Source organism: Ylistrum balloti, unplaced genomic scaffold (genome assembly GCF_031769215.1).
Source record: "Ylistrum balloti isolate Yb309-2 unplaced genomic scaffold, AGI_CSIRO_Ybal_v1 Utg370092, whole genome shotgun sequence".
Classification (NCBI taxonomy): domain Eukaryota; kingdom Metazoa; phylum Mollusca; class Bivalvia; order Pectinida; family Pectinidae; genus Ylistrum; species Ylistrum balloti.
Window position 1 is genome coordinate 1115675 of NW_026782123.1, and position 24736 is coordinate 1140410.

Below are 24736 nucleotides of genomic sequence, written 5' to 3' on the forward strand. Positions count from 1 at the left end.
TTGGTCTGAAACATCCTTGGAGGAAGAGGACCTAATTTTGTTTAAAACTTAGGGTCAGAGGAGCTGGTCCCAATTGGAAAAATCGGTTTCTTTAAAATATATTTAAAATCTACTAGCCATAATAGTGTAGCCTCAAAATTAATTTTAAACTATAGTTGTTCAAAGTATTTGAAACAAATAGCAATTCACATATAACTATAGTTAAAATAAAATTCTTGTATTTTATCAACTTTTATATCTATTAGTCTTGGTGGAATTATACTGTATGATTCAGGCTGATATACAGACTACAGTAATAGAAACATACAATGTTACTGACTTATGGTATGTTCTGTTGGTCGTAGTAGGAAATACTGCAAGGTCACAATATCTTTTACTTCTCAGTATTTTAGTGAGTACACATACTGCTTATTTTGAAGTTGCAGCACATACAAACTGACTCCCAGCTACACACATAAGTAAAATAATTCTGTTATGTATGTGTCCTGGTAGTCTACACACATAAGTAACACAATGCTATTATGTATGTGTCCTGGTAGTCTACACACATAAGTAACACAATGCTGTTATGTATGTGTCCTGGTAGTCTACACACATAAGTAACACAATGCTGTTATGTCCTGGTAGTCTACACACATATGTAACACAATGCTGTTATGTCCTGGTAGTCTACACACATAAGTAACACAATGCTGTTATGTGTGTGTCCTGGAGGTCTACACACATAAGTAACACAATGCAGTTATGTGTGTGTCCTGGTAGTCTACACACATAAGTAACACAAAAGTAACACAATGCTGTTATGTGTGTGTCCTGGAGGTCTACACACATAAGTAACACAATGCAGTTATGTGTGTGTCCTGGTAGTCTACACACATAAGTAACACAATGCTGTTATGTCCTGGTAGTCTACACACATAAGTAACACAATGCTGTTATGTGTGTGTCCTGGTAGTCTACACACATAAGTAACACAATGCTGTTATGTATGTGTCCTGGTAGTCTACACACATAAGTAACACAATGCTGTTATGTCCTGGTAGTCTACACACATAAGTAACACAATGCTGTTATGTCCTGGTAGTCTACACACATAAGTAACACAATGCTGTTATGTGTGTGTCCTGGTAGTCTACACACATAAGTAACACAATGCTGTTATGTATGTGTCCTGGTGGTCTACACACATAAGTAACACCATGCTGTTATGTATGTGTCCTGGTGGTCTACACACATAAGTAACACCATGCTGTTATGTATGTGTCCTGGTGGTCTACACACATAAGTAACACCATGCTGTTATGTACACACATAAATATAGTGGTAGTTGTGTATGTAGAAGTTTAATATTGCATTTGCAAGTGGTAGTTATATATGTGGTATTAATATGTTGTAGTCTTGTGTGTGGTAGGTATATGGTAGGTATATGTGGTAGTTGTGTGTGGTAGTTGTGTGTGTTAGGTATATGTGGTAGGTATATGTGGTAGTTGTGTGTGGTAGTTGTGTGTGTTAGGTATATGTGGTAGGTATATGTGGTAGTTGTGTGTGGTAGGTATATGTGGTAGTTGTGTGTGGTAGGTATATGTGGTAGTTGTGTGTGGTAGGTATATGTTGTAAGTATATGTTGTAGTTGTGTGTGGTAGGTATATGTGGTAGTTGTGTGGTAGGTATATGTGGTAGTTGTGTGCGGTAGGTATATGTGGTATTTGTGTGTGGTAGGTATATGTGGTAAGTATATGTGGTAGTTGTGTGTATTAGGTATATGTGGTAGGTATATGCGGCAGTTGTGTGTGGTAGGTATATGTTGTAGTTGTGTGTGGTAGGTATATGTGGTAGTTGTGTGTGGTAGGTATATGTGGTAGTTGTGTGTGGTAGATATATGTTGTAGTTGTGTGTGGTAGGTATATGTGGTAGGTATATGTGGTAGTTGTGTGTGGTAGGTATATGTGGTAGTTGTGTGTGGTAGGTATATGTGGTAGTTGTGTGTGGTAGGTGTGTGTGGTAGGTATATGTTGTAGTTGTGTGTGGTAGGTATATGTGGTAAGTATATGTGGTAGTTGTGTGTATTAGGTATATGTGGTAGGTATATGTGGTAGTTGTGTGTGGTAGGTATATGTGGTAGTTGTGTGTGGTAGGTATATGTGGTAGGTATATGTGGTAGTTGTGTGTGGTAGGTATATGTGGTAGTTGTGTGTGGTAGTTGTGTGTGGTAGGTGTGTGTGGTAGGTATATGTGGTAGGTATATGTTGTAGTTGTGTGTGGTAGGTATATGTGGTAAGTATATGTGGTAGTTGTGTGTATTAGGTATATGTGGTAGTTGTGTGTGGTAGGTATATGTTGTAGTTGTGTGTGGTAGGTATATGTGGTAGTTGTGTGTGGTAGGTATATGTGGTAGTTGTGTGTGGTAGGTATATGTTGTAGTTGTGTGTGGTAGGTATATGTGGTAGGTATTTGTGGTAGTTGTGTGTGGTAGGTATATGTGGTAGGTATATGTGGTAGTTGTGTGTGGTAGGTATATGTGGTAGTTGTGTGTGGTAGGTATATGTGGTAGTTGTGTGTGGTAGGTATATGTTGTAAGTATATGTTGTAGTTGTGTGTGGTAGGTATATGTGGTAGTTGTGTGGTAGGTATATGTGGTAGTTGTGTGTGGTAGGTATATGTGGTATTTGTGTGTGGTAGGTATATGTGGTAAGTATATGTGGTAGTTGTGTGTATTAGGTATATGTGGTAGGTATATGAGGCAGTTGTGTGTGGTAGGTATATGTTGTAGTTGTGTGTGTTAGGTATATGTGGTAGTTGTGTGTGGTAGGTATATGTGGTAGTTGTGTGTGGTAGATATATGTTGTAGTTGTGTGTGGTAGGTATATGTGGTAGGTATATGTGGTAGTTGTGTGTGTGTATATGTGGTAGTTGTGTGTGTGGTATATGTGGTAGTTGTGTGTGGTAGGTGTGTGTGGTAGTTGTGTGTGTGTGGTAGGTATATGTGGTAGTATGTGTGTGGTGTGTGTGTGTGTGGTAGGTATATGTGGTAGGTGTGTGGTAGTTGTGTGTGTGTGTGGTAGGTATATGTGGTAGTTGTGTGTGGTAGGTGTGTGTGGTATAGTTGTGTGTGGTAGGTGTGTGTGGTAGTTGTGTGTGGTAGGTGTGTGTGTTGTGTAGGTATATGTGGTAGTTGTGTATGTGTGTAGGTATATGTGGTAGTTGTGTTGTGTGTGGTAGGTGTGTGTGGTAGGTATATGTGGTAGTTGTGTGTGTGGTAGTAGTGTGTGTGTGGTAGGTATGTGTGGTAGTTGTGTGTGGTAGGTATATGTGGTAGTTGTGTGTGGTAGGTATATGTGGGTATATGTGGTAGTTGTGTGTGGTAGGTATGTGTGTGTGTGGTAGGTATAGTTGTGTGTGGTAGGTATATGTGGTAGTTGTGTGTTGTGTGTGGTAGGTGTGTGGTAGGTGTGTGTGGGTGTAGTGTGTGTGGTAGGTATATGTGGTAGTTGTGTGTGGTAGGTGTGTGTGGTAGGTGTGTGTGGTAGGTATATGTGGTAGGTGTGTGTGGTAGTTGTGTGTGGTAGGTATATGTGGTAGTTGTGTGTGGTAGGTATATGTGGTAGTTGTGTGTGGTAGGTATATGGTATATGTGGTAGTTGTGTGTGGTAGGTATATGTGGTAGGTATATGTGGTAGTTGTGTGTGGTAGGTATATGTGGTAGGTATATATGGTAGTTGTGTGTGGTAGGTATATGTTGTAGTTGTGTGTGGTAGGTATATGTGGTAGTTGTGTGTGGTAGGTATATGTGGTAGTTGTGTGTGGTATATGTGTGTGTGGTATGTGTGGTAGGTGTGTGTGGTAGGTATGTAGTTGTGTGGTAGTTGTGTGTGGTAGGTATGTGTGGTAGTTGTGTGTGGTAGGTATGTGTGGTAGTTGTGTGTGGTAGGTATGTGTGTGTAGTTGTGTGTGGTATAGGTATATGTGGTAGTTGTGTGTGTGTGGTAGGTATATGTGGTAGTTGTGTGTGGTAGGTATATGTGGTAGTTGTGTGTGGTAGGTATATGTGGTAGTTGTAGTTGTGTGTTGTGTGTAGGTATATGTGGTATATGTGGTAGGTATGTGTGTGTAGTTGTGTGTGGTAGGTATATGTGGTAAGTTGTGTGTGGTAGGTATATGTGGTAGTTGTGTGTGGTAGGTATATGTGGTAGTTGTGTGTGGTAGGTATATGTGGTAGTTGTGTGTGGTAGGTATATGTTGTAGTTGTGTGTGGTAGGTATATGTGGTAGGTATATGTGGTAGTTGTGTGTGGTAGGTATATGTGGTAGGTAGGTATATGTGGTAGGTATATATGTGGTAGGTGTGTGTGTGTGGTAGGTATATGTGGTAGTTGTGTGTGGTAGGTATATGTGGTATATGTGGTATGTGTGTGGTAGTTGTGTGTGGTTGTGTGTGGTAGTTGTGTGTGGTAGGTATGTGTGGTAGGTATATGTGGTAGGTATATGTGTGTGTGTGTGTGTAGGTAGGTATATGTGGTAGTTGTGTGTGTGTATATGTGGTAGTTGTGTGTGGTAGGTATATGTGGTATATGTTGTAGTTGTGTGTGGTAGGTATATGTGGGTGTGTATATGTGGTGTGTGTGTGTAGGTATATGTGGTAGTTGTGTGTGGTAGGTATATGTGGTGTGTGTTGTGTGTGGTAGGTATATGTGGTAGTTGTGTGTGGTAGGTATAGGTGTGTGTGGTAGTGTGTGTGTGTAGGTATATGTGGTAGTTGTGTGTGTGTAGGTATATGTGGTAGTTGTGTGTGTGTGGTAGTTGTGTGTGGTAGTTGTGTGTGGTAGGTATATGTGGTAGTTGTGTGTGGTAGGTATATGTGGTAGGTATATGGTAGTTGTGTGTGTATATGTGGTAGTTGTGTGTGGTAGGTATATGTGGTAGGTATATGTGGTAGTTGTGTGTGGTAGGTATATGTGGTAGTTGTGTGTGGTAGGTATATGTGGTAGTTGTGTGTGTGTGGTAAGTATAGGTGTGTGTGGTAGTTGTGTGTGTGTGTGGTAGGTATATGTTGTAGTTGTGTGTGGTAGGTATATTTGTGTGTGGTATATGTGGTATATGTGGTAGTTGTGTGTGGTAGATATATGTTAGGTATATGTGTGTGTAGGTATGTGTGGTAGGTATATGTGGTAGTTGTGTGTGTAGGTATATGTGGTATATGGTAGTTGTTGTTGTGGTAGGTATATGTGTGTAGTTGTGTGTGGTAGGTATATGTGTGTGTGGTAGGTATATGTGGTAGTTGTGTGTGGTAGTTGTGTGTGGTAGGTATATGTGGTAGGTATATGTGTGTAGTTGTGTGTGTGTAGGTGTGGTAGGTATATGTGGTAGTTGTGTGTGGTAGGTATATGTGGTAGTTGTGTGTGGTAGGTATAGTAGTTGTGTGTGGTAGGTGTAGTTGTGTGTGGTAGGTAGTTGTGTGTGGTATGTGGTAGGTATATGTGTGTGGTAGGTATATGTGGTAGGTATATGTGGTAGTTGTGTGTGGTAGTTATATGTGGTAGTTGTGTGTGGTAGGTATATGTGGTAGGTATATGTTGTAGTTGTGTGTGGTAGGTATATGTGGTAGGTATATGTGGTAGTTGTGTGTGGTAGGTATATGTGGTAGGTATATGTGGTAGTTGTGTGTGGTAGGTAGGTGTGTGTGTGTGGTGTGTGTGTAGGTGTGTGTGGTAGGTATATGTGGTAGGTATATGTTGTAGTTGTGTGTGGTAGGTATATGTGGTAAGTATATGTGGTAGTTGTGTGTATTAGGTATATGTGGTAGTTGTGTGTGGTAGGTATATGTTGTAGTTGTGTGTGGTAGGTATATGTGGTAGTTGTGTGTGGTAGGTATATGTGGTAGTTGTGTGTGGTAGGTATATGTTGTAGTTGTGTGTGGTAGGTATATGTGGTAGGTATTTGTGGTAGTTGTGTGTGGTAGGTATATGTGGTAGGTATATGTGGTAGTTGTGTGTGGTAGGTATATGTGGTAGGTATATATGGTAGTTGTGTGTGGTAGGTATATGTGGTAGTTGTGTGTGGTAGGTATATGTGGTAGGTATATGTGGTAGTTGTGTATGGTAGGTATATGTGGTAAGTGTATGTGGTAGTTGTGTGTAGTAGATATATGTTGTAGTTGTGTGTGGTAGGTATATGTTGTAGGTGTGTGTGGTAGGTATATGTTGTAGTTGTGTGTGGTAGGTATATGTGGTAAGTATATGTGTTAGTTGTGTGTGGTATCTATATGTGATACTTGTGTGTGGTAGTTGTGTGTGGTAGGTATATGTGGTATCTATATGTGATACTTGTGTGTGGTAGTGGTAATGATTTGTTGTGGTAGTTGTGTTGGATTTGCCTTTGTGATAACTGCTGTTCCTGGTTTACATGTATATACACGAGTGTGATAGAGAGAAGCAGCCGTGAGACAGTCAGCAGCCCAGCTATACACACATACACACCCAGTCTCTGTAAACACACATTGGTTTTCAAGCAGTATAGTTCATATCTGAAAGCTTTGTATGATCAGAAACATGAATTCTATTTTGATGAAACTGTGCTGTGTGGCAAGCTGTCTTCAAATCAATATGGAAAACTTCCCTGAAAAGGAGCGAGAGTATTTTGTGTGACTGAGACCAGCTGCAGTCACCTGAAGTGTATATTTCCTGTCTGTGGCCGGACATTGTGTATCACAAGATGTAAACAGTAAATGGTGTGGGAGGAGATGATTAGCAGTGAGCTGTGTTACGTGGGGATTTGTCTTAGTGGTATCCATCGTGAGTCGTGAGACGGCTTAAAAGCCATTGATATGTATGGTACTGAGAGGATGGACCAGAGATAATCAACAGATGAAACACCTTGGGGAAAACGGATTTCAGCAATTCTGTGTGTGGTTTGGAATTTGCTGATTGTTGATGAATGCTGTTGTGGTGCCATGGTTTATAAGAGCTAGTGTGCAGCCTTACATTGTGGATGTAATTGTACAAGATAAAACACAACAATAATACATTGCCAGGGAATTCTTCACGGGGAATTTATGTAATTTCTCAGATGTTGCTGGTGATTTAAGTATGTGTTAAAATTGCTGTATTTCACTGGAGTGACATCTGATAAATTTATAAACTTTGGAGGAAAATTGGAAATGTACCCACCTCAACCTCAGAAATAAGCTGTTTTATCTGTAACAGCCTCCAGATCAGGCTATAGTATTGTGTGAATATTAACTTCTGTATTTATCATAATATTATGTGAAAAAGTGAAAACATAGCATGGTTGGATGATAAAATGGCACATATCAGATGGCATACTGATTGCTGGCCAATACTCAGGCTCTACAAGTAGGAAGTCCTGCAGCAGGTCATAGGTCACTGATAAGGATATTTATTGCTCTTTTGACTGTAGTCAAAAACACTTGAAGAGAATTGAACTGACAGTGTTTGCTTAATGCACCTAGAAACACTGAAGACATTTTAAATTTATAGCATGCATAAGTGGTCTAGGGTATAAAGAGACCAGGATCCAGTGGAAGAGACACCATGAACACTGGTTTCTGAAGCTGTATAGGTGTATACAAATGAACCTGCACATCAATGAGACTCCTACAGGTAAGGATAAGCTGTACATATTAAACTAGACGACCTTAAACTCCCAGACCAATCTATAGCCCCAGACTGGCCGATCTGTAGCCCCAGACTGACCAATCCATAGCCCCAGATTAACTAATTTATAGCCCTAGACTGGCCAATCTGTAGCCCCAGACTGTCCCATTTGTAGCCCCAGACTGACCAATTTATGGCCCCAGACTGACTGATCTGTAGCCCAAGACTGATCAATTTATAGCCCCAGACTGACCAATTTATAGCCCCAGACTGATCTATCTATAGCCCCAGATGGATTGATCTATAGCCCCAGACTGATCAATTTGTAACCAAACACTGACTGATCTATAGTCACACTGACTGATCTATAGTCACACACTAACTGATCTATAGTCACACACTGACTGATCTAAAGTCACACTGACTGACCTATAGTCACACACTAACTGATCTATAGCCACACTGACTGATCTATAGTCACACACTGACTGATCTATAGTCACACTGACTGATCTATAGTCACACTGACTGACCTATAGTCACACACTGACTGATCTATAGTCACACACTGACTGATCTATAGTCACACTGACTACTCTATAGCCACACACTGACTAATCTATAGCCACACACTGACTGATCTATAGCCACACTGACTGATCTACAGTCACACACTGACTGGTCTATAGTCACACACTGACTAATCTATAGTAACACTGACTGATCTATAGTCACACTGACTGCTCTATAGTCACACACTGACTAATCTATAGTAACACTGACTGATCTATAGTCACACTGACTGATCTATAGTCACACTGACTGATCTATAGTCACACAATGACTGATCTATAGCCACACTGACTGATCTATAGTCACACACTGACTGATCTATAGTCACACTGACTGACCTATAGTCACACACTGACTGATCTATAGTCACACTGACTGACCTATAGTCACACACTGACTGATCTATGGTCACACTGACTCAGATCTATAGTCACACTGACTGATCTATAGTCACACACTGACTGATCTATAGTCACACTGACTGACCTATAGTCACACACTGACTGATCTATAGTCACACACTGACTGATCTATAGTCACACACTGACTGGTCTATAGTCACATTGACTGATCTTTAGCCACACTGACTGATCTATAGTCACACTGACTCAGATCTATAGTCACACTGACTGATCTATAGCCACACTGATCTATAGTCACACACTGACTGATCTATAGTCACACACTGACTGATCTATAGTCACACACTGACTGATCTATAGTCACACACTGACTGGTCTATAGTCACATTGACTGATCTTTAGCCACACTGACTGATCTATAGTCACACTGACTCAGATCTATAGTCACACTGACTGATCTATAGCCACACTGATCTATAGTCACACACTGACTGATCTATAGTCACACTGACTGATCTATAGTCACACTGACTGACCTATAGTCACACACTGACTGATCTATAGTCACACACTGACTGGTCTATAGTCACACTGACTGATCTATAGTCACACACTGACTGATCTAAAATCAAACTGACTCAGATCTATAGTCACACTGACTGATCTACAGTCACACACTGACTGATCTATAGCCACACTGATCTATAGTCACACACTGACTGATCTATAGTCACACACTGACTGATCTATAGTCACACACTGACTGATCTATATTCACACACTGACTGGTCTATAGTCACACTGACTCAGATCTATAGTCACACTGACTGATCTATAGTCACACACTGACTGATCTATAGTCACACACTGACTGATTTATAGTCACACTGTCTAATCTTTAGTCACACAGACTGATCTATGGACACACTGACTGATCTATAGTCATACAGACTGATCTATGGACACACTGACTGATCTATAGTCACACACTAACTGATCTATAGTCACACTGACATCTATAGTCACACACTGACAGATCTATAGTCACACACTGACTGATCTTTAGTAACACACTGATTGATCTATAGTCACATACTGACTGATCTATAGTCACACACTGACTGACCCATAGTCACACACTGACTGATCTATAGTCACACAGACTGATCTATGGACACACTGACTGATCTATAGTCATACAGACTGATCTATGGACACACTGACTGATCTATAGTCACACACTAACTGATCTATAGTCACACTGACTGATCTATAGTCACACACTGACTGATCTTTAGTAACACACTGACTGATCTATAGTCACACACTGACAGATCTATAGTCACACACTAACTGATCTTTAGTAACACACTGATTGATCTATAGTCACACACTGACTGATCTATAGTCACACACTGACTGACCTATAGTCACACACTGACTGATCTATAGTCACACAGACTGATCTATGGACACACTGACTGATCTATAGTCACACAGACTGATCTATGGACACACTGACTGATCTATAGTCACACAATAACTGATCTATAGTCACACTGACTGATCTTTAGTAACACACTGATTGATCTATAGTCACACACTGACTGATCTATAGTCACACTGACTGATCTATAGTCACACTGACTGATCTAGTCACACACTGACTGATCTATAGTCACACACTGACTGACCCATAGTCACACACTGACTGATCAATAGTCACACAGACTGATCTATGGACACACTGACTGATCTATAGTCACACACTAACTGATCTATAGTCACACTGACTGATCTATAGTCACACACTGACTGATCTTTAGTAACACACTGACTGATCTATAGTCACACACTGACAGATCTATAGTCACACACTGACTGATCTTTAGTAACACACTGATTGATCTATAGTCACACACTGACTGATCTATAGTCACACACTGACTGACCCATAGTCACACACTGACTGATCTATAGTCACACAGACTGATCTATGGACACACTGACTGATCTATAGTCACACAATAACTGATCTATAGTCACACTGACTGATCTATAGTCACACTGATCTATAGTCACACACTGACTGATCTTTAGTAACACACTGATTGATCTATAGTCACACACTGACTGATCTATAGTCACACTGACTGATCTATAGTCACACTGACTGATCTAGTCACACACTGACTGATCTATAGTCACACACTGACTGATCTATAGTCACACACTGACTGATCTATAGTCACACTGACTGATCTAGTCACACACTGACTGATCCTGCAGGTTAAACAGAGTTAGGCTTACTTGAAGTGTGATTATGAACAGTTAGTCAGATATGCTTGAAGTGTGGAACAGTCTATTGTCTGTTTAATCTGACAATACTTTGATGGATTTTTTTGTTTTAATCCTGTAGAAAGACATGATTTTGTAAAAATTTGATCTGATATGTTATGTGTATATGATGGATCCATGCACCTTGCCTTTGGAGGGACAGGGTCAAGTAGACTTAAAATGTTGAATTCCATCACATTCTGTTGGGATGAGGGTATTTAGTGTTATTTGGTCAGAAACATCCTTAGGTAAAGATGTTGTGTATAAATGTTGACCCCTTGGGGTCTGTGAGGTTGACTTATGGTTTATTATGTGAAATCTTTCTTCTGTACAGATCATTGGACTTTGTCCAATTTTGTCTGCAAACATCCTTGGAAGGGTTGGACAAAAGTTAAAAATTGTTTTTCTTCTGTTGGGGTGGAAGTATTTTGACCAAAGTAACCTTAGAAGATCTTTAGGTAAACAGAAATCAGTTTTTATTATAAACAGTGTGTCTCAGCTACCTGGGAGTACCAGTTCAAATTGTGTGAAATAATGCTTGTGAAAATAAACCAGAGTTCAATCTATGAGAGTCTACATCACTCAAAATCACAACTACTTCATTGGTAGAAAAGCAGGAAAGGATTGGTGATTACATTAGCCTGCTTGGAATATTGGAAAATAAGTTCATTATAGTGTAGTGTTAATTAACCATTCAGAAAAGTTAGGTGTCATTTGGTTCTTCATTTGTTGGATATTGGGACAAAGACTGTTTGTCTGTTATAAGTGTAGACATTTGTCTGTCTGTGTTATAAGTATAGACATTTGTCTGTCTGTGTTATAAGTATAGACATTTGTCTGTCTGTATTATAAGTATAGACATTTGTCTGTCTGTGTTATGTGTTATATAAGTATAGACATTTGTTGTCTGTGTTATAAGTATAGTCTGTCTGTGTTATAAGTATAGACATTTGTCTGTCTGTATTATAAGTATAGACATTTGTCTGTCTGTGTTATAAGTATAGACATTTGTCTGTCTGTATTATAAGTATAGACATTTGTCTGTCTGTGTTATAAGTATAAACATTTGTCTGTCTGTGTTATAAGTATAGACAATTGTTGTCTGTGTTATAAGTATAAACATTTGTCTGTCTGTGTTTGTATAGACAATTGTCTGTGTTATAAGTATAGTATAAACATTTGTCTGTCTGTGTTATAAGTATAGACAATTGTCTGTGTTATAAGTATAGACATTTGTCTGTGTTATAAGTATAAACATTTGTCTGTCTGTGTTATAAGTATAGACAATTGTCTGTGTTATAAGTATAGACAATTGTCTGTGTTATAAGTATAAACATTTGTCTGTCTGTGTTATAAGTATAGACATTTGTCTGTCTGTGTTATAAGTATAGACATTTGTCTGTCTGTGTTATAAGTATAGACAATTGTCTGTGTTATAAGTATAGACAATTGTCTGTGTTATAAGTATAAACATTTGTCTGTCTTGTTATATAGACATTTGTCTGTGTTATAAGTATAGACATTTGTCTGTCTGTGTTATAAGTATAGACAATTGTCTGTGTTATAAGTATAGACATTTGTCTGTCTGTGTTATAAGTATAGACAATTGTCTGTGTTATAAGTATAGACATTTGAGTAGACATTTGTCTGTGTTATAAGTATAGACATTTGTCTATCTGTGTTATAAGTATAGACATTTGTCTGTCTGTGTTATAAGTGTAGACATTTGTCTGTCTGTATTAAAAGTATAGACATTTGTCTGTGTTATAAGTATAGACATTTGTCTATCTGTGTTATAAGTATAGACATTTGTCTGTCTGTGTTATAAGTATAGACATTTGTCTTTGTTATAAGTATAGACATTTGTCTGTCTGTGTTATAAGTATAGACATTTGTCTGTCTGTGTTATAAGTATAGACATTTGTCTGTCTGTGTTATAAATATAGACATCTGTCTGTCTGTGTTATAAATATAGACATTTGTCTGTCTGTGTTATAAGTATAGACATTTGTCTGTCTGTGTTATAAATATAGACATCTGTCTGTCTGTGTTATAAATATAGACATTTGTCTGTCTGTGTTATAAGTATAGACATTTCTTTCTGTGTTATAAGTATAGACATTTGTCTGTCTGTGTTATAAGTATAGACAATTGTCTGTGTTATAAGTATAGACATTTGTCTGTCTGTCTGTTATAAATATAGACATTTGTCTGTCTGTGTTATAAATATAGACATTTGTCTGTCTGTGTTATAAGTATAGACAATTGTCTGTCTGTGTTATAAATATAGACATCTGTCTGTCTGTGTTATAAATATAGACATTTGTCTGTCTGTGTTATAAGTATAGACAATTGTCTTTCTGTGTTATAAGTATAGACATTTGTTGTCTGTGTTATAAGTATAGACATTTGTCTTTGTTATAAGTATAGACATTTGTCTGTCTGTGTTATAAGTATAGACATTTGTCTGTCTGTGTTATAAATATAGACATCTGTCTGTCTGTGTTATAAATATAGACATTTGTCTGTCTGTGTTATAAGTATAGACAATTGTCTTTCTGTGTTATAAGTATAGACATTTGTCTGTCTGTGTTATAAGTATAGACATTTGTCTTTGTTATAAGTATAGACATTTGTCTGTCTGTGTTATAAGTATAGACATTTGTCTGTCTGTGTTATAAGTATAGACATTTGTCTGTCTGTGTTATAAATATAGACATCTGTCTGTCTGTGTTATAAATATAGACATTTGTCTGTCTGTGTTATAAGTATAGACATTTGTCTGTCTGTGTTATAAATATAGACATCTGTCTGTCTGTGTTATAAATATAGACATTTGTCTGTCTGTGTTATAAGTATAGACAATTGTCTGTCTGTGTTATAAGTATAGACATCTGTCTGTCTGTGTTATAAATATAGACAATTGTCTTTCTGTGTTATAAGTATAGACAATTGTCTGTCTGTGTTATAAGTATAGACAATTGTCTTTCTGTGTTATAAGTATAGACAATTGTCTTTCTGTGTTATAAGTATAGACATTTGTCTGTCTGTGTTATAAATATAGACATTTGTCTGTCTGTGTTATAAGTATAGACAATTGTCTTTCTGTGTTAAAATTGTCTCTTTGTTGGTCTTGGAGTCTTACATTTATTTATTTGATATGATCAATAAGGATTGTCTTGGTTCAATTATCTTATCAAAAATGAGTGAGACATTGTGGCACTTTAACAGAAGTTATATATGCTCCATATACCGATCGCTTATAATACAGTGTTGGGGCCTCAAGTTGTCAGTTGGTGAAAGCAGGATACAACAGCAAGACATAATAGAAATCAATTCTAATTAAGAGACAAGTATATGTATTATTTGTTGGTATCAATTGCTAACACCGGTCAGTTACAATGTATTGGTCAGTGTTAACCATCAATGTGAAGACTGACAACATGGAGTGATTCTGGCCACACCTATGTCTGTTTCAATAGTTAGGCTAACTACTTACATACAGTGTGTTCTAATAATGTGAATTATAAGCAGAAAAAGAGAAGAAATTGTTTAAACAATCACTAGACAGGAAACTATTGATTTTATTGAAGAAATTACCTGTTAGAACTACTTGTCTACCTGACTGCTGATTTACTGCACTGTAGTCTTTGTATATAGGAAATTACAATTGTTGGAATGATTTGTTCAATTTCGATTAGGAAGAAATCAAAATTGAAAGGCTTGAACAATTTATTATTAGTTTTATATGTTGTATAAATCGGTCAAGATTTAGTTTAAGAGAGATTGGTCAGCTCTGTTTAGACATGATAGTAATGCATTAGTTTATAAGTTTGTGGAACATACCAGAAAAAAAATAGTAACGTTTTGATAAACAGTTGTTTAAGTTAAGATATCACAATGTTTTATAATTAAAAAAGCTAATACACTTGAGTGTAGGTTTAAGAACAAAATGTTATATCTATATGACTAGATTTAAATGAAAACTTGTAAGAATATTGTAAAGATCTACAAAACCAATACAATGTATTCTGATTTGAAATACAATGTATTCTGATTGAAATACAATGTATTCTAATTTGAAATACAATGTATCCTGATTTGAAATACAATGTATCCTGATTTGAAATACAATGTATCCTGATTTTAAATACTGATTTTAAATACAATGTATCCTGATTTTAAATACAATGTATTCTGCAATCTCCAGTGTAGGATAAGTGTTTTAGCCCAGGTACGTCCATTGTTTTGTATGTCATTGATCAGCGTGGCACTTCTGGGGAGGAAATGTATCAGTGTTGTAGCCAAATTACTATCAATTATTATCACTGAGGTCACAGTATATGCACAGATTTCTCAAGAACACATTAGTAGTTGAAAAGTAAAGGTACAAAGTGTAACCACAGCAGTTCAGGTGCTGACTGTTTACTTCAACATTCTACCGCATTACAATCTATCTTGTTTATATCCATATGAAGAAATAATGAAATGATTTCATTTGACACAAATTCATTTTTCAAGAATCCATGAACAGAGGTATTATGTAGGGTACAACAATGCACTCTGGGAGAGATTAAGTTTTACAGCCAAAAGTCCTTCACCACATTCTATATAGTGCTCATCGGTTAAGGCTCACCTGAGTTTATGCCATGGCACGGCAGTTACCAGCTGTCTGTTGTACTTCAGTACACTATTTGGTTGCATTCACGATTGGTTCTGTCTAAAAGTCCTGGTTTAAAATCTGTAGGTGAGGAATTCTGCATTTTCTCTGGTTTTTTTTAGCCACAATTTATTATTAGATCTCAATGTGCATTTTCAAAGTTTTTGATTAAAGTTGCGATACAACCCAGAAGTGGAATCGATGAATGATTGTACACCTAGACATACATCCAGCATCAATTTGTCCTCCTAGAAACCTTTCTATAACCAAGTGGAATTAGGCACTCTGATATTACAAGACTGGGCCTATAGCTTGCTAGGACAAAGGGCTACCAAGTTTGTTCAATTAAGTGATATTGACCTTCTTCAAAGGTCACAGGGGTCTAAATTAGTAATACACTGTATTTCCAAAGTACTTGATAACCAACAAGCTAGGAGTAATGAGGAAGTTACTATTGAGTTGGGATGACCTGTATACCACTTACAGAGAATCAGAGGTTCAAAGTGCATGGAACTTCATGCTTCATCGGTAACCCATATCCCCAGTGTCATTTGTGTAGTAGCATTCTAGGGAAAACAAGTTTTCAATTTTGCAAAAATGTAATTATAGTTGCAGAATAGGCAAGCAGTTAAGGCCATGGGATCTCTTGTTCAAATAAAAAGCATTTTTTTTTTAAAAATATCTCATGAACCCCCTCCACAAATTAGTTAAAAAGTAAAATATTGGGATTAAGGCGCCATGCCATATTTTCCAGGTTATAAGTGCAACTGATATATAAGCCACAGAGTCAATTTTTATCGATTTCTTTTATTTGATCCACATATTAGCTGTGGCGGAATATAAGCCACACCATTTCTTACGATGAAGTAACCATTATATTGACCAACATTTATTGATATAACAGACAACAGAAGGTAATTTATCAAGATCATCAGTCAAACATTTAATTAAGTTTGCAAATTAATTATACACAGATAATCCTTTATTTTATTGATGTAGTTAAAGAATTACTCTGATCTTTCAAAATACATAAAATAGCAGAAATCAAACTCGTTTTAGCATGGAGCCACCAAAGATTGTCTATGCACAGATATAGGGCCTGACATTACGTACAGTCTACCCAACAATCTCTCCATCAATGTCTGTACTGTTAGATATAAATGATGACCCTTGCATGCTAACAAAATTCTTATAGTCAGATATTATTTCTTGTAATTTACACAAAGCCATTCCTATCAATAACAAGCATGGAGATCATCCTAGAATTAGAACGATAAAATTTCTGACATGAATGTTGTTATTCTTTGAAGTGTGATATCGCAGACAATTCGCAAATATCTGCTCAGTTCCAACAGTGATGTTTTACTAAAAAATGTCCAATCAACCGTGCTTTCTTAATATTGTATGCACTACATACAGTGTGTATACTTACAGTGCGTGTACATACGGCACCAATACATGTTTTTTGACACAATTCTGATGTTAATTCCCCAATGAATAATACGATTTGATTTCGTCTGGAACTATGCTATTTTTAGACTCAGTTGAGTCGGCTGAATCAACTACACAATGACCACATACCTACATATACACTGAATACTCATTGATTTGAGAACAATTAAATATTGAAATTTAAATACTGCAAATATATCTTGCTCAGATTTCATCTATCAACAAATAACACAGAAATCCATGCCATTTTTTTTTTTTTTATGTTAAATATGTGTATTGAGAGATGATGGCACCATTGTTAGTTTTATCAAACTTGTATTTCCATGATTTATATCAAATTTAAATCACATATGCTTTTTATCTTATGTCATGAACTTTTCAAATTTCAGTATCGTTATACCCTGTATTCCTGGTTACTAGCAATTTTCAGAATCATACAAAATGATTTTTATGTATAAATCTATGGAATAAATCAGGATTAATTGCCAAACATTTGGAAACAAGATCAGACCAAGACTTCAATATTTTCTTTTTATTAAAGTACCTTTGACTTTTGGCACGAGTTTCACAGGTGAAAACCTCAGGCAATGATGTGTCAGTAGTCGCCATGACTACACACAGTGGCTAGCAGTGTGTTGTACACTGCTGACAGGAGAGAATTGAACACAACCAATTTTTTTCAGAGGGTAACAAAAAATGTCCATTCCCTTCCTAAAAAGTATTTCTGGGCCAGAATTTGAATTTGCAGACTGATGAGTTCAATTCATGTGGAGGATAACTGTTCCCAACATTTCCATCTCAATTATTGGTATCTGGATTGTCTCGGATCCATTTACTGTAACCCTTTGTAGTAGCCACTTACATACTTACTATAAAGAAGGAGTGCACTGTTTGGGTTGAACATGGAAGTTACTAGCACATAATTTCTTTTGACTCAGTCGTCCCTTTATAAGCTGTAATACAGGTGAGCGATACAGGCCCATATGGCCTTTTATTACAGACAGGACACAGTTGCCAACAGATTGTGTTTATAAACAGATGGTCCATACAGTATGAACAAGTATACCTGCACTTGCTTGCTATATGTGCTGCCTAAAGACTGTAAAGTAAGTAGAAATGAGTTCTTGAAGCCATCATTCTGTCATGTACTTGAGTTAATTAGAGTTCATTATCTGTATGCCTGGGTCTGTCAGTAATGAAAGTTTGTAAGCGTCATGATCAACTGATACTCATCCTGGATTTTCTTGCTGTCTACACTGATGAAGCTGTTTTTCATACCTTAGCTGTGAATGAGAATATATGGAAAGGCTGGAGTGGGGCCACTTTATATCCACACAGTTACCACCTGTCTGAAATCTGTTGGTATGTGAGCCAAAACTTTACCCTTGAATCATTCTGTCTGTCTGTCCTTCTGTCACCTCTGTCTATGCATGTGATTGCATGTGACCCATAACTTAACCCATAGATAGTTCTGTCTGTCTGTCAGTCTGCTGATAAACATGTCAGAAGTAACAATATTTTTTTTGGTACTTGTCTATATTGGATTGGGGACAGGGGTTGTTGCCTGTATTGGATTGGGGACAGGGGTTGTTGTCTGTATTGGATTGGGGACAGGGGTTGTTGTCTATATTGGATTGGGGACAGGGGTTGTTGCCTGTATTGGATTGGGGACAGGGGGGTTGTTGTCTATATTGGATTGGGGACAGGGGTTGTTGCCTGTATTGTTTTGTGGACAGGGGTTGTTGCCTGTATGGGATTGGGGACAGGGGTTGTTGCCTGTATGGGATTGGGGACAGGGGTTATTGCCTGTATTGGATTGGGGACTGGGGTTGTTGTCTATATTGGATTGGGGACAGGGGTTGTTGTCTATATTGGATTGGGGACATGGGGTTGTTGCCTGTATTGGATTGGGGACGGGGGTTGTTGCCTATATTGGATTGTGGACGGGGGTTATTTCCTGTATTGGATTGGGGACAGGGGTTATTGCCTGTATTGGATTGGGGACTGGGGTTGTTGCCTGTGTTGGATCGGGGATGGGGGTTGTCTGTATTGGATTGGGGACAGGGGTTGTTGCCTGTATTGGATTGGGGACAGGGGTTGTTGTCTGTATTGGATTGGGGACGGGGGTTGTTACCCATATTGGATTGGGGATAGGGGTTGTTGCCTGTATTGGATTGGGGATAGGGGTTGTTGCCTGTATTGGATTGGGGACAGGGGTTGTTACCCATATTGGATTGGGGACAGGGGTTGTTGCCTGTATTGGATTGGGGACAGGGGTTGTTGCCTGTATTGGATTGGGGACAGGGGTTGTTGCCTGTATTGCATTGGGGAGAGGGGTTGTTACCCATATTGGATTGGGACAGGGGTTGTTGCCTGTATTGGATTGGGGACGGGGGTTGTTACCCGTATTGGATTGGGGATGGGGGCTGTTGCCTGTATTGGATTGGGGACAGGGGTTGTTGCCTGTATTGGATTGGGGACGGGTTGTTGCCTGTATTGGATTGGGGACAGGGGTTGTTGCCTGTATTGGATTGGGGACAGGGGTTGTTGCCTGTATTGGATTGGGAACGGGGGTTGTTGCCTGTATTGGATTGGGGACGGGGGCTGTTACCCGTATTGGATTGGGGATGGGGGCTGTTGCCTGTATTGGATTGGGGACAGGGGTTGTTGCCTGTATTGGATTGTGGACAGGGGTTGTTGCCTGTATTGGATTGGGGAGAGGGGTTGTTACCCGTATTGGATTGGGGACAGGGGTTGTTGCCTGTATTGGATTGGGGACAAGGGTTGTTGCCTTATGAGCTTATGGAATCATCTCATTGTTGGTATTGCCAGCCAGGATTATGTTTTGCTGCAAGTTATGCTGATATTTGGTGTGAGGATAGTTTTGGGTTGTGCTATTCATTTAGCATAGTCTGTCATTCTTCATTCATTGTCGGACATATGTCAACATTTTTTTAATTTTGTATCACTACTGTGATCATGAAGAGATTTTGACCAAATTTGAATGAATATAACACCTGAGTGGATTTTATATAACCATGTAACACCCATTCAATATGAGATAGTTACAGCATGAAGATCCACCAATATTCATCTATTAGAATAATAGAGAACTGAATATGACACATACCAGTTGGCATAAATAGCAACGACCTGAATTGTAGGTTTTGTTCCTAATGAATAACTACGCGATGTGAAAATATATACAATTTTTTTTCTTATCTTTTCCTACAACGTAACCAGCAGAGATGGCTTTCCATCAAGCTGTATAATAAGAGTGATGATTTTAATTGCCCAGTTGTAAATTTTCCATTTCTGGATAGCAGTATCCCTGTTATCCAATCCTACAGTTGTCATCAATATAAAAATGTGTGCAATCAACAGTTAACTGTTATTTCTGAAAATGGCAAAGTGTCCGCATCGTAACGTTTAACACAGTTACTTTCCTTGTGGTATTCCAGTATGTAACAGAAGTTAACAGTCTTAGTTTTAAAATTGTTTCAATTTTTAATTGATTAAATTTGTAATTTGTAGCTAATGAAGATTTTTATAATTTCAGAACGGATACAACGACGTTATGGTGACTTGACAGGGGCCCTTCACCTTGTCGACTTAAAGAAGGCTGGTAATGGCTTAGGTATCAGTTTGGCAGGCAATAAAGACCGCAATACCATGAGCGTCTTTGTGGCAGGCATACAACCGGAAAGTGTGGCATGGCGCGATGGCCGCATACATGTTGGCGATGAGCTCTTAGAGGTATGTCACATCCACCAATAACAAAAGAATACATTTAAAACTATTTAGTCCTTCATCATTAGATGGTTCGCTGTTAAAATTGCCCATTGTCTATCATCCATCTGTTCAGAAACAATACTTGAACATAATATGTTTCAGTTTGTACCACATTTTTCTTTACATTGGGTTATCTTCACAAGGACAGAGTGAGAATCGGTGAATCATGATTGAAATTTATAACCACAGAAATAAAGAGGTTACAAATCCAGTACATAAGTTCTTTACTGTTTATAGTCATCATTCACGTTAATGGATGCCTCACATTTACGACACATGGAACTGAAAAATATATAGAAATGCTTGGGGATGTTCTGTCTTATGTCTGACTATGTACAACATAATGGATCTAAGGTGGCATGAGGGTTTGGGTAAGACAAGGGTGCGGACGTCGCTCCATTTCATCCCAAACCTAATGGAGACAAATCTGGTGCCACAATAGACCAAGGAAGCACGGGGTGTTCTACTGTTTTAGATATGCCCTAACAACAGGTGTAATATGGGGAATTATCCTGCTGCAGAGTAATGTTGCGCTGGTTGTTACAAGTTGATTATATGAGTATGTAGGGTTTCCTTATTTCGTGATGAAATCTTGGGAGCACACCAGTCACATTGCCTTCCTCTGGGCTGAAGGGGTTGTAACACCATCAAGTTCCATGATTCTCCTCTGAACAGATGTCGCTGAATCACATGTCACTGTAACGTTGTCCCAGCCTACGTGACTGTCACCGCTAACATCTAAACAAGTACCTGTTGGTGAATTGCACTCTTGCAGGATGATTAGTACACAACTCTGTGACAATTAAAGCAAAACTTCCTGCATTCTGTTTCACATTGATTCTGGAACTAAACTAGGAAGTACTGAATTGCTTTTAGCGGAGGATTGGGATGGATTACACAAATGTGACATCCATTTATACAAATCTCACCAACGTAACATCACACACAAACATCCTGTTTTCAGGTGACCTGGTACAGTGTACTTCGCCCACAAAGCGTTTATTGAATTAGTACACACCCAAAACTGTCTTTCCAAATAATTCTGAGATGTTCCAACCTTTCGCAAGCAAAGAGCTTGCCAATGTTCATTTTCACCCATTCATGGCCTGTGCCTGGCAAAATTCTCTCCCAAATAAAAGTAACTTCCTGATACAGTGCATAGAATATTACCCATAAGAGCAAGAACTAGTATAAGTTGCCTTTAACTTGAAACTGAAAAAAGTATGTAACAAAGATTTAGATAATCAAACATCAAAACATATTTTTTGAAATAATTTTGAAAAAAAATGTGCTGATTGTTTCTTTCTTTCCACCATTCAAACCTATGGTCCCTTGTCTGTAAACAGTTCTTGTGATTGGAGAATCAATCTTCTCAAATTTCATATGCAGGTTCCCCTTGGTTTCTGGTTTTGCTAACAGGCCACCATTTTGTATTTTGACAATGAAAATTTGTCATCACAGTTTCTTGAAAAGCAATGAATATATCTTTCTCAAATTTCATGTGAGGGCTTCCCATTGTCCAAATTTCACTTTTGGACTGATCAGAAAAATAAATGGTTGATAGGCAGCCATTTTGGATTTTGACCTGAAAGTTTGTCATTGGAATTTCTTTAGAAGTACTGGATAGTTCTTTCTCAAATTCCATTTCTAGGTTGTAGCTTAAATAGGTTTAACTATCAAAAACATCAATCTTGCATGTATTTGATGGTAAAATTCATTTAATGTAATAAAAAGTGTATTCTGGTTATATTTTTGATCAAACTCAGCTCAGCAAGTAAACGTTGTTGTCAGGTCAATGGCCAAGTACTGTATGACAGAATTCTTTGTCTTTTCAGGGCAATGGCCAAGTTCTGTATGACAGAATTCTGTGCCTTTTCAGGTCAATGGCCAAGTTCTGTATGGCAGAATTCTTTGTCTTGTTGTCAGGTCAATCACAAAGTACTGTAAGGCAGAATTCTTTGTCTTTTCAGGTCAATTGCCAAGTACTGTATGACAGAATCTTTTGTCTTTTCTGGTCAATTGCCAAGTACTGTATGACAGAATCTTTTGTCTTTTCTGGTCAATTGCCAAGTACTGTATGACAGAATCTTTTGTCTTTTCTGGTCAATTGCCAAGTTCTGTATGACAGAATTTTTTGTCTTTTCAGGTCAATGGCCAAGTTCTGTATGGCAGAAGTCACCTTAATGCCTCGGCTATCATCAAAGGATTGACAGCAGCTGTGGTCAAGATAGTTCTTGTCAGGTGAGAAAAAGAATTAATATATAAAAAATGTCACTGTCATTATTGACAAGTTGTTTGTATAGAAGGCTAAATCTTATTCATTTTAATCATTTGGATACAATATGCCAACCAGCAATATTTCAGTCAGCATAATGATACAACATTGAGGTCAGCAATATTTCAGTCAGCATAATGATACAACATTGAGGTCAGCAATATTTCATTCAGCAGTCATAATGATACAACATTCAGGTCAACAATATTTCATTCAGCAGTCATAATGATACAACATTCAGGTCAGCAATATTTCATTCAGCACAGTCATAATGATACAACATTCAGGTCAGCAATATTTCATTCAGCAGTTATAGTGATACAACATTCAGGTCAGCAATATTTCATTCAGCAGTCATAATGATACAACATTCAGGTCAGCAATATTTCATTCAGCACAATTATAATGATACAACATTGAGGTCAGCAATATTTCATTCAGCAGTCATAATGATACAACATTGAGGTCAGCAATATTTCATTCAGCACAGTCATAATGATACAACATTCAGGTCAGCAATATTTCATTCAGCAGTCATAATGATACAACATTCAGGTCAGCAATATTTCATTCAGCACAGTTATAATGATACAACATTCAGGTCAGCAATATTTCATTCAGCAGTCATAATGATACAACATTGAGGTCAGCAATATTTCATTCAGCACTCATAATGATACAACATTGAGGTCAGCAATATTTCAGTCGGCATTTTCAATGACAGAATTAAAACATTGGTTGTGACCAGGAACAAACTGTTGTATTGTCTTGTAATAACCAGGCATTATGGATTACATTTTGTACCTACAAAAAAACATGGAATGTTGATTTTTTTAGGCGACAAGAGAACTTGGAGCACATGGCAGTGAAGCCATTAAAACCCTCTGCAGCAGCTGTTTCTTCAGAGGTAGGTCAAAGGTCATTTAGGATTTGTTTTTAAAGAGCCTAGCGTAATTAATATATTATTTTAGAAATCTGATTACCTATGTATTAGCACAGCTTTCTGTGACCATGATCTTTCGAGGTCATTGCATCAACTGTGTCATTACAGAAATAATGCAAGCCATATGACACACTGAGCAACTCCTGTAATTAGTCTGTATTAGATAAAAATTATATTTACTTTGTGTTGAGATTGTAAGTTAATGTTTCCATTCACACAGCACAAGTTGGAATTTACCTGTAGTTTACTTATCAATGTAATTTACCTGTAGTTTACTTATCATTGTAATTTACCTGTAGTTTACTTATCATTGTGATTTACCTGTAGTTTACTTATCATTGTAATTTACCTGTAGTTTACTTATCATTGTAATTTACCTGTAGTTTACTTATCATTGTAATTTACGTGTAGTTTACTTATCATTGTAATTTACCTATAGTTTACTTATCATTGTAATTTACGTGTAGTTTACTTATCATTGTACTTTACCTGTAGTTTACTTATCATTGTAATTTACCTGTAGTTTACTTATCATTGTAATTTACCTGTAGTTTACTTATCATAATCATGTTTCCATTGTTTTACAGGATATTTTTTCCCTTCCAAGTCATTCCCAACCGGCAACTATTGCTACAACCCCTACCCCTGACCCTTCCATAGAAACAGGGGGGACTTCTCTAAGTCCACAAGATGTATTCCAGGTTTTTGATCTCCAAAAGGTAAGTCTGTATGG

At 37.7% G+C, this 24736-nt stretch overlaps 1 protein-coding gene across 1 annotated transcript in view; it reads left to right on the plus strand.

Annotated features, from left to right (window-relative positions):
* LOC132549949 (multiple PDZ domain protein-like) overlaps nucleotides 1-24736 on the plus strand; it is a gene marked incomplete at its 3' end in the record, with an annotated part of 154360 nt that overhangs the window by 119740 nt on the left and 9884 nt on the right. The window contains exons 27-30 of the mRNA XM_060213935.1: nucleotides 20553-20749; nucleotides 22932-23026; nucleotides 23898-23992; nucleotides 24670-24722. Of these exons, the coding sequence (XP_060069918.1) occupies nucleotides 20553-20749; nucleotides 22932-23026; nucleotides 23898-23992; nucleotides 24670-24722 (440 nt within the window). The remainder of the gene's footprint in view (nucleotides 1-20552; nucleotides 20750-22931; nucleotides 23027-23897; nucleotides 23993-24669; nucleotides 24723-24736) is intronic.